General features: G+C 32.4%; 1 protein-coding gene across 2 annotated transcripts in view; it reads left to right on the forward strand.

The window, feature by feature from the left end:
- The window catches only part of LOC123704246, a 64,059-nt gene that overhangs the window by 26,833 nt on the left and 24,605 nt on the right, over positions 1-12,621 (forward strand). For both annotated transcript variants that reach the window (XM_045652548.1, XM_045652549.1), the window contains exon 3: positions 11,924-12,482. In XM_045652548.1, the coding sequence (XP_045508504.1) occupies positions 11,924-12,482 (559 nt within the window). The remainder of the gene's footprint in view (positions 1-11,923; positions 12,483-12,621) is intronic.

The following is a 12,621-nucleotide window of genomic DNA, read 5'->3' on the forward strand; positions in this document are numbered from 1 at the left end:
TTTTACTAATAATAAAGCTGAAGTTTGTTTGAACGCGCTAATCTCAAGAACTATTAATCCGATTTGAAAAAATATTCTTTCTGTGTTAGATAGCCCAATTATCGAGGAAGGCTATATATTTTCATCACGCTACGACCAATAGAAGCGGAGCACTCCCTGTAAAACCGCGGGGCACAGCTAGTACATATATAGCGATCTTTTTTGTTAGTTATTTAAAGTAAAATTCCAGTAACGACAAAAAGTAATTTTTGATTCATAAAAACAAGGAGCTATCTATACATCTAACTATATCAAAATCGATACAGCGGTTCACACGTGATAACGTAACATACAAACTTTCTAACGTAAATACAATACTAATCTTGTTATGAAATTATAAAAACCTTGACAGATAAAATGACGACCATATTGGATTATAGAAAATATTACAATAACTCTATTGACAGTACTATTGCAATTTTTAAAGTTCATTGTACTTAAATGTCAGATTTCTTTCATTTATAGCCGATTTTTCAATCCTTGGTTAAAATTTATACGTCCAATAAAGTATTACACGAACATTTTAAAATGTCACCTGTAAACTGTCAAATACGGACAATTACAATACATTATTGAAATGGTAGTTTAATACGTTATTCGATGAATAAGTTTTAACCAAGGATTGAAAAATCAGCCCTTATTATAATAAAAATAACTTACTAAATAATTACTACGTTTTGTTATCATGGCGTCTATGAAATCATAATAATATTATTTACCTGTTATATCCTCTACTAGCTGTGCTCCGCGGTTTCACCCGCATTGTTCCGCTCCTGTAGGTCTTAGTATGATGATATAAAGAGCTTTCCTCGATAAATGGGCAATCTAACAATGAAAGAATTTTTCAAATCGGACCAGTAGTTCCTGAGATTAGCGCGTTCAAACACACAAACAAACTCTACAGCTTGATAATATTAGTATAGATTACACCATCTAATAAAACGCGCTGAAGTCAAGTCATGAAAATAAAAAGGATATCTAGGCAACGTAGCATTTACATCAAACGAACATAGAGCTAGAGCAAGAGCATTCTTACGTGATCTTTTAGTGTAAACGAAGACTTAGTGTTGTTCAGTATTAGAACATTGCATATAATCTTTTCGAACGCACTAAGAACAACGGAAGCATGCTCTACGCCCGTTTACACTAAAAGAATTTGAAATAGTGAGGTTAGGATGAGCTTTCGCTTGTTTGATGTAAATGCACTGTTACACTGAAATGATTTTTCAAATCGGACCTGTAGTTCCTGAGAATAGCGCGTTCAAACAAGCTCTTCAGCATTATTATTTACTAGCTTTTCGCCTGCGGTTTCGCCCGCTTTGTCTAAAACCTAATAAATTATATAATAAAACCTGCCTCGAGAAATACTCTATCTATTAAACACCGCATCAAAATCCAGTGCGTAGTTTTAAATATACAAGCATACATAGGGATATAGGGACAGAGAAAGCGACTTTGTTTTATAATATGTACTTTTTATGTAGTGATGATATATAGATGGAAAAAGAAATCACGAGACTGACCGTAATTATTCATACATTTATACAGGTTTGTATATGTATGTTGTTCGACCGTATTCCATATAATATTGTTAACAGTCGAGGGGTCAACCGTAGTGTGTCAAATTTTGCAATGTATCGGTATGTAAACACGTAAAGGACGTCGCAATTTCTAGTAACGTCAGCAAAACAGGTTTTAATTTTATTACCTATATTTAATACGGTAATAAATGTGTTTGGAATGTTATTTAAGATTAACTATTGCAATCAATGTGAACACTGTTATTAAAGTCACTAGCTTTCCGCCCGTAGCTTCGCCCGTGTTCAAAGAAAAATCCGCATAGTTCCGGTTCCCGTGGGATTTCTGGAATAAAACCTAGGATAGGTTTTATCCAAGTGTGTTAATCCAAGCTACCATCTGAGTGAGTTTGTTTGTACTCTTTCACGCAAATACTACTAAACCGATTACAATGAAATTTAGCACACATATAGAGGGTAACTTGGATTATCACATAGGATAGGTTTTATCCCGGAAATCCCACGGGAACGGGAACTATGCGGGCTTTTCTGTGAAAACGCTTGCGAAGCCGCCTGCGTAAAGCTAGTAATACATAATAACTGGAATCTATTATGTCAAAACTCATTAAAAACTAAATATCGTACAAACATCTATTTTGACGATCAAATGTACATTTTCACAAAAAAAAGTCTAATTGAATTTTAATGTTTTTGCTAACCCTCCCTCGGTGTAATGTCTACTGACAGTAATAAAACAGATATTTACACGTATTACATAATCTGTTAAGTTACTGCTATCTACGTTTGAAAAATACGATATTGGAGGCTATATAGCTCAGTGGTTGGTGACACTTTCTTACGACAGAGGCTGTGGGTTCAATCTTGAAAAAAATATATAGATATAGAGATATCATGTTTGGATGTTTCTCCGCATTTTTATAAACTAGTAGTCCGTCCCGGCTTCACCCGAGGTATACAATATAGCACCCAGGGATCATGTAGTTACTATCGGTGTAAGAATTTTTTAAATCCACTCTGTTCCTGAGATAAGCGTGTTTAAACAAACGAACAATTTTTTTAGCTTTATGTTATAAAATAGTAAACTTAATATATGAGGAAGTATTATATCTATATAGATATACCTATACATTTTTAATTTTTATTATATCGTTCATCGTAGTTAAAAATGTCTGCGTAGACCAGGAGGCAGTCATTTTTTTCTCTTTGTTACAAACACTGATCAATGTATAATTAAAAATTAATAATGATAAATTAAACGGAAGTTATCAAATGACGTCGGTAATTAAAACTATAATCACGAAAACAATGGACGATTATCATAGCAAACTTCACACGGCTGAGAATTAATATAATCTATGTATATCTTTTAATTGCGTAGTAAAAACCCCTTTAAATCTGTTTACATGTTTATTAAGTTTTTAATCAATCGAATTAATTACATATTTGTCTCTAAATATAGAGATAGATCTATAATATATAAACATCCAACTAATATTATAAATGCGAAAGTTTGTGAGGATGTGTGTGTGTGTTTGTTAATCTTTTACGCAAATTCTACTGAACCGATTGTAATGAAATTTAGCACACATATAGAGGATAACTTGTATTAAAACATAGGTTTTATCCCGGAAATCCAACGGGAACGGGAAATATGCGGGTTATTCTTTGAAAACGCGGGTGAAGCCGCGGGCGGAAAGCTAGTTATAATAATATGTGTAGATTAGGTTACTCCTAGACTTACGCTTCTTTAAAAAATGCTATATCATTCCTTTTTCTTAAAGCTGAAAGTCGTACTTACTAAATATGGTACTAGTAGCTTCGCACCATGACTTTACCCAATTTTAATTATACGAGTCCCAATCGTTAGTACACGAAAAAAAAAACGACGTGTGGCAATCGGGGACTGCCGCGGTAAATCTATTGCATGCTATGCCTTTGTAGCGACACCTAGCTCTGAATCGCGCAAGCGAAATTTTTTCGGTACAGAGCTATATATACAACTTTCCGACATCATCCCTTGGGGCCGAGAATCCTCTTTTTTCGATGGAGGAATTCCACCTTCCTACCTTCAAGCCACATCTCCGCCCGTCGGAGTGGGGGAGCGTGAGGTTTTTCGTTACGGAATTTCTCGATTCGGTCCCCGCGCTCAAGGCCCGCGATAGAAGCTATGCATATAGGTAGCTTAAAAATGTAAATGTATATGCTTATAATGTGAAATGTAAGTTATTTCAAGCTAAAGTTAAATTTATTTAGATGAATTTTAATGTAAAGATCATATTGGTAATTTTAATCGATTTTTCGTGTACTTAATATTTTGTAAACTCCGACAGATTTCAAGCTAAATTGATAAACAACTTTAGAGTAGTTCACGCAAACAAATACGCGGTCTATTGTAATCTGTGGTCTAGTTTAGCACCTAGCGATAAGTATGTCTTATGTCTATTTAAAACGGTTCAAATGAAATAAATCGTATTTTAAACCCAGTTCAATTCCACGATGTTTACATTTACATAGTCTTTGTCTATATAATTACTCTTATCAATAAAAAGAACACGATTCTTTGTTTCATTTCATGTTATCATTTAAAATTTCCCATGCTTAGATGTTTTCTTTCAATCGTTTCTCAGTATAACGAGTATAAGTGGATGATTGTTTTTAATTACTATTTTTCTATTTTTTTCTTGATTAAGAAAAATTTTATAAAAAATCGGAAAAAAATCTTTCAGTGAAAAAAAAACCTAATCCAGAGATAACATGGTATTAAAAACATATTTTAAAAACGATTTTAGGGCTTATTAATTTTCATGTAGTAAGTGTTCTTAAAATTAAAATAGTCATAGATAAATACAAACTTTGACTAAAAGGCACTTTGAAATCCTATAGTTTTAATATATCCAACCATTATTAAATATTGAAGTTTGTGAAAATGTATGGATGTATGTTTGTTATTTTAACATCCAAAAATAGCGGGCTCTACCGATATGAAATTTGGACCATAGTTAGATTATAGTCTAAACTAACAAAGGCTACTTTTAATAAAGTACCACGAGTGAAGCCGCGGGCTGCAGCTTCTATTTCACAATATCATAGAAATTTTGCACTAGGTACGCTATTATGTAAATTCTGATACTGTATTCGTTGACACATGTCACATTTCGACACTTTTGACATCAACATTATAATGAGAATTACATTGGTATAGTATAACAAGCTATTTAGTCTGTGGTAGTTTAAAAACTATTATTATGAAAGTGTTTGTATGTTTGATTCTTCTTTCAAGAAATGGTTGATCAGACATGTATGAATTTTGGTAGAGATAGATTATTTCTTAGATTAGTTCACTGGTAATTTTCATTCACGTAGTTAATATTTACGCAGATTTGATTTAAATTTTCCATTTTCTTTGCCTGCTGAAATAAATTTGAAGAAAAGCATATTATGAGGAAAGAAAAAATAAAATTAACTTTAAAATTAGACTGAAATTTAACTCATAAAGTAAAATTTAATTCCGGTGTTTACTCTACATTGCATATCTTTGGATGGTACTTGTGTAGGTTCACACGTAAGAAGTGAAACTTCTTTATGACCCTATTTTTCAAAAAATAATTTACTATATATGCAACTTTACATAAATACGTCGAATCGCGCGTGGTAGGGATAAGAAAAAGATGGCGCGTAACGGAAAAATGTCACGCGTAACGAAAAAATTTTTTTCCAACCCCGATAAAGAAGTTTCACTTCAATAAAAACTTTCTACCAAGCCTTGACCGGGTTTAAAAGATTCGCGATAAAATTTCGACTTAGCATAACTTACTTACTGACTTAGCATAAGATAAATCCTCTTTGTAATACGAAAACAAACATAATATAATATGTACTTATGAATTATATGTTTGAAGTGAAACTTATTTAGGCGCGTTGAGAGTAAAGTTTTAAGGTCGCGTCATGGCAATACCGTCACGTCATGGAGTAAGGCGACGATTTTAGCATCTTTGAATCTTGCCAAAGAAGTTTCACTTTCGACTCGTGTGCTCGGCATGCACTCTCTTTTTTATTTGTTTGGTAAAATTAATTAATAAATAAATCCAATCTTTCGATAGCTAGCCGCGAGCGCGTTACACTCTTATATATTTACAAGAAGAAATACCACTGCGTAACTATAGTTACCTACTAATAAAATAAATCTAAAGTTTGTTTGTTTGTACAAGCTAATCCCACGAATTAGATGTTCAAAAAGTCAAATTATTTTTGCATTTGACAATTTATCGAGAACCGCTATAGGCTATATATTCAAACTCAAACATTTAACATATTATTAGTTTTAGGTATTATATAATTTGTTAAGTTTTACATAAACCGAGCGAAACCGCGCGCCGTAGCTAGTATTTGAATATATTTGATTGCTTAGCGCCATTAAAATAATACTGACAAATAAACTAATGTTCAAAGGATGTAAGCATGAAGATAACTACTGTTTATAATTCTAATATATTGATAATAATGATAATAAATGGCTGTGATCAGTCGCTAAAGGTTTCCGAGATTGTGCGTAGATATGGCTATGTAAACATACGAAAATATATAAGATTTTGTTTATGATCTTCTCTGTGGTGTAGTGGTTAGGCTTTTGACACGGTCTAGAGTTCTATCTCATTTAATTTATAATTTATAAAAAACAGTCTTCAGCTGGCACAGCTGTTTGGTAACTACCACTATTTACTTAGTACTTTTAATAAATAAACAAACAGTTAAATAGTACATAATAATATGATTGGTAGGTAACCTACAAGAAAAATTGATCAGTGAAAGATATATGAAATGCATGCTACATATATATTATCTACTAGCTTCCGCCCGCGACTCCGTCCGCGCGGATGTCGGTCTTCGCGTGGACGGTTTATTTCTCCATTTTGAGTAGGTACCTCTGACAATAAAATCTTATAAATATCTATTGGACCCAATTCCCAAATACGGCTAGGCCTATAATAATACGCAACGTGTGTTCGCGGTTCTACGGAACAACGTCTATGGATAAAACTGAAAAATTAAGATTAATTTTTTTCTACGTATTTTTCCAGGATAAAAAGTATCCTATTTTACGCCCAGGATAATAAGGTATAATTATACCAAGTTTCATCGAAATCGAACCGCTAGTTTTCACGTGATGCCTTCACATACAGACAGACAGACAGACAGACAGACAGACAGACAGACAGACAGACAGACAGACAGACAGACAGACAAAAATTTTTTTAATCACATATTTGGGTTTGGTATCGATCCATTAACACCCCCTGCTATTTATTTTTTCAATATTTTCAATGTACAGAATTGACCCTTCTACAGATTTATTATAAGTATAGATAATAAAAAATGAATCCCAAAATGTGTTGGTAAGCGCATAACTTTAGAACATCAGAACCGATTTCTTTAATTCTTTTTTACTATATTCCTTGAAGTAAGAGGATGGTTCTTATGTTGAGAAAACGTGAATATGTACCACGGGCGAAGCCGGGGCGGACCGCTAGTAGATAATAAATAATATATAAGTACTAACTTTCATAATTATTGGAACTTAACATAAAGATGAGACAGATAAACTATAATATATAACTACTTAGGTTATCAGCAGACTATCGTCAAAAATATTTATTTCACTTCCTTGTATTATCGCGGCAAAAAATATCCCACAGTTAACCTAACCTTAGTAAAATTCAAGATAAAAACAATGTACCTACGTAAAATACGATTGATTATATCTGTAAATAATTTATAAAACCAGTATTTAAATCACATTAATTACCCAAATACACTATTAATCACTAAATAAATTCACTTGCAACAGCTGACTTGTCAAAGGTCGCCATTTTGAAATATGGCTGCCAGCATAGATTATTTTTGTCAATAATTTTGCATGGTATTGCTGAATGTATAATACACCGGTTTAAATTACGTTAGATTATTTTTTGTGAAGCAATTTTGTATCAGTTCATAAAATTGCAATGCATTTTAGATTGTGTACTTTTGAAATTTCACAATGTGTTTAGATGTCGCTTTTTAACTAGAGCCTAAAGTATTAATAAGTATATCAGGAAAAATACTATAAGAACTAAGAATATTCTGTCATGTTGGTAACCTTAGTTAAAAATAGTATTAAGTATAATGCAATACTAATTGTGACTAAATGAAAATTTATTGAATTATATTATATTATTTCATTCATACTTTTAAAAAATTTTCCAAAATAAAATAATGCCAAGTTATATATAACTATACCTAAGTAGGTAAACATATATTGTCCAATAGATGCTGGGGCCTTAGACAAAGTAACAATTACAAAACGATAACGAAGTTAGAAATCGCAAAAATGTATGGGATTGACATACGCCGCGTTAGATCACGTGGTCTATCTATGTCAGTCCCATACCTACATTTTTGCGATTTCTAAGTTCGTTATCGTTTTGTAATTATTGTTACTTTGTCTAAGGCCCCTGAAGTTTTCTGTGAATAATTCGTACAATAATATTTGCAAATACCAATTTGTACGATTAAAATCTCTACCTACTACTTAAATATTTAATGTAATTATTGATATCTTAATCAAATACAAAGCTATTATTCAACTATATTTATTCACATATAAGTTTATTATTTATTTTATTATCGACATTACTCTTCAATCAAATACCTAGTAACTAGGTACATGTACTTACTAATAAAGTAAATACGAAAGTTTTGATGAATGTATTTGGTTTCACAAAAACTGTAGAACTGAATTGAATGAATTTTGGTATGTTGGTAGATAGATTATTATTATTAGATAGAATTCGATATGATCATCTTGACATATCAAGGAATAACTGTAGCGATTTTCAAATTTACACGAATTATTTCCGCTAATGGCCCATTTTCAGCTTAATTCTCTCGGGCTATTTGCTAAGTTAGCATTTTGTTTATGCGTATTATGTGCGTATTACGATAATTTTAAACTATATCTATGCATTGAATCATAGTTTATCAATATTAAGATTTATCCATGGTATATCGAATAAATCTAATTGACAGTTAGATTGACGCCATCTTGATTTATTTTGACAGCAGTGTTGCAATATATTTGCGAAAATGCCTATTTCTCATGGCTTGAAAAGGTAAACATAGGATATTGTCAATAGCGTACGACAGGCATGTTTAATGTTTAGAGTATACAAAATTGATGTATTTAACTGTATAATGAATATTATTATTTATTAATATATTGGGAAATATATATATTATAAATTAAGGATAGCTGGTTATTTTCTACAGAATATTTCGAATGATTTTTCGTTATCAATTCGAATAAAGTCAACAATAAAATATGCAGATATTTTTTTTAATGTATACGTATAGTGTATACTAAAAGATTGTACATTAAAATCATATTATTAAACATCAAAGCAAAAAAAAAAAAATCTAAACGATAATTTTTTTAGTTTTCACGTCATGTAAAGCGACGCGACGTTTTTGCTATCTTTGAATCTTGCCAAAGAAGTTTGATTTCGGACACGTGCTCTTTTTTAGTTAGATAGTTTACAATAAAAGCTATAATATGCCAAGGTGACATAGACTATTTAATTTTGGTTTTATTCGATTTAAAATTAAGCTGAGCTATTTATTTATAAATAACTAGCGGTCCGCCTCGGCTTCGCCCGTTGTACTTATTTACGTTTTCTCTACATAAGAACCATCCTCGTACTTCAAGGAATATAATAAAATAATAATTATCGAAATCGGTTCAGCCGTTCACACGTGATGCTGTGACAACGCGAAACGGGTTTCATTTTTATTTAAATAGATATATACAATATCTCTATTTAGTAATTGCTTTTACTTTCAGTTATATAATTAATATATTATATAGACTAGAGTCGTGGGTCATATATCATGAATAGCTCATTAGTGAAGTCGGTTAAACTGCTTACGTCATGTAAATCAGTTGTTAATTATAGTATGTGTTAGACGTTGATGAATGGACGGAACATCGAACTTGGGACTATTTAAAATAAGAACAGTTATGAAGAAAAGTGAAACTTTCTTTCCATGGCTGATAAAGACAAAGAAAAAATCTATAGTCCATATTACAACTTATCTAGTGTCAATAAAGATTTTTGAAGTGAAACTTCTTTATCGGGGTTGGAAAAAAATTTAGTGTAAAATTTTTTTGTAACTTGTGACATTTTTCTGCTACGCGCCATCTTTTTCTTATCCCTACCACGCGTGATTCGTATTTCTGTAAAGTTGCATACTTATAGTAAATTATTTTTTGAAAAATAAGGTCATAAAGAAGTTTCACTTCTTACGTGTGCACACTAGTACACGCACACATTGTTTCTATGGGTGCTATGGTCTAGCATGAAGTCATTACTCATTGTCAGATTTATGATAAAATTTAAATGTGTTTATATATCATTTTATTTCGATTAGGGTTCTGTTAGATTATGCCTATTTTATACATCGATTCTAACATAATGAACGTTTTGTTTTGATAATAAACAACTATCAATATTTCTTTAATAAGTACTTTATTATAAACACTTATGTTCACGACTGTACCTTAACAAGTTCATAAGATGTATGTCAACAAGTGACCTCTTGATCTCGCCAGTGAAAAATGGTATCTCTATCTAGCCCATTAGGGTTCATATTTCAATACTCGTAAAGTTACATCATTGTCCCTTATTGTGAAGTACTTTGAAGACGAAATTCTTATCGAAGACGATTTGTTACAATCGTGGAGATATTTTTGTCAATTTTTAACGTGTCAAAGAAAAATTTAAATAATTTCACGATGGTAAAGCTTAGTATTAAAATATTTAATTGGGAAATGTCTTTTAACGCATTTAAAACTCGATTTATTCATATAGCTATGGAATATTCACAATTATTCACTATCGGGAATAATTTATTATAATAAAACCAAATACCTATAAAAAACATCCTTTATTTTCAAAAACACAATAATATCGACAGTTTAAAATAGGTAATTAATATTATTGTATTGTTATAACTTATATTGAACCTTATATTAAAACCGTCAAATAATCGATATACCAGTTTTTAATTAGTGCTAATTAAAAACAGATACTCGAAAGCAAATTAATTCATAATGCGTTAGAATTTAAAATTCATAACCTCTTTAAAAACTGACCATGAATGTTATGAAGCAATATAAATTATCAATGCAATTAAACTATTAAATATCCATTCTAATAATTATAAATATACAAGCTTTGCGTCCGCGGCTTCGCCCGCTTTAAAACAGAATAAATTATATGCTCAAACCTTCTTCTCGAATCGCTCTATCTATTAAAAAAAGCTATATCAAAAATCTAAGTTTTAAAGGGACAGTTTTTTTTTTTTTTGTAAGGTGTTTCTCAATGTTAGCCAGAAGGGCTTCTACATTTTAACGCGGACGCGGGGGTGAACTGAAGGTTCACCCTGGTAGCGACATGCACAAGGGCGTCCCCCCTTGACGGGGATCTCGAACCTCGGCTTGGGCTGTCGCTTGAGTGGAGGAGGCCAGAAGGGCCCTAATCGGACGGGTAAAGGGACAGATAAAGCGACTTTGTTTTATACTACGTAGTGATTAGTTTGTCTGTCTGACCATCTGTTATGTATTCACGGTAAACCACATAACCGATTAGGATGAGATTTTAAACAATTAAATAGTCTCTACTATAGGCTACGTTGGTTTTTAAAAAAGTTTATTAAAGTAAAAGCTTTTATTTCTTTTGTCTGCGGGTAAAACCGCGCGGCACAACTAGTTATTTATATTACAATATCAGATTTGACACATTTAATGACATCTAGTTAGACGTGTGAAATAGAAAATAATAACAATTTCACGATGTGTTAATAGTTTTTACCTTGTATGCATGAGCTTTCACTTTTGAGAAACAAACATTGTTATTTTTATGATTCATCAAAAAATCTATAAGTTTTTATAAAGCTGAAGAGTTTGCTTGTTTGGACGCGCTCATCTCAGGAACCACGGACCGTAAAATTCGATCAATGTTCGTACTTTTATCGAGGAATAGGAGCTACAGGCTATAATATATATCATCACGCCAGGACAGACAGGAGTGTAGCAACGTGGGTAAAACCGCGGGGCAAAGCTAGTATAAAATATACAGAGCGATGAATAATTAAAACATAAAGGAAGGATTCATAGAATTATTATCATTTACACCATATATTTAAGATATTCCAACTTCAGATAACTCGTCAAAGGTTTCATGTACTTACATCGTAATTTAATTTTACAATATTTGACATTCAAACAATAACACAACTTTCTTTTGTTACAGAAGCAATACTGCAACCTTCGTTCGGAAATCTGCTGCAGACTCGAAGTGTCTTCCATCAACCAAGGTGGTTCATTCAACCAAGGCAGCATCTTCGGCCAATCTTCCAACTCTTTTGGCTCCACTGTATCTTCCTTCGTCCCCGTTACACCTGTCACTCCCATCCCTGATGTTACAAGCCAGAACAACTTCATCGAAACCGATTCTTTCTCAGCTGGTAGCGAAGCCAACGGTCTGTACCGTCCTGGTTCAATTGGCAGTGGCTTGAAGCCCGGTATCCCATACCTACCTCCTGTAGATAGCGTTAACAGCGGAACTAACCTTGTTAGTACTACAGCTTTCACGCCCATCGTGACCACTCCAAGACCGATTATTCCAACAGTGAAGCCATACATTCCTCCTGTGGTTACTTCCACATCAGCTCCCGGTTATTTACCACCAATTGGTGAACAAACCATCAATCGAGAGACGATTGTACCGAACCCGGTATATAACGAAGGATCCCTCATTCTTGATGAGACCAGGCCTCCTAAACCTACACCAGGCGTGCCGTTTGTGCCAAGTAAGTTATTTCTATTAAGTTTAATATTTTTATATATTGAAAAAATAAATGTTCATTTTTCATTGTTGCTTCACTGTTATTGGTCGTAGAGTAGATGTTAAATATTAAATAACAATGCATTTTTAAATGCGAAGTAGGA

The sequence above is a fragment of the Colias croceus genome, chromosome 29 (genome assembly GCF_905220415.1).
Source record: "Colias croceus chromosome 29, ilColCroc2.1".
Taxonomy (NCBI): Eukaryota; Metazoa; Arthropoda; class Insecta; order Lepidoptera; family Pieridae; genus Colias; species Colias croceus.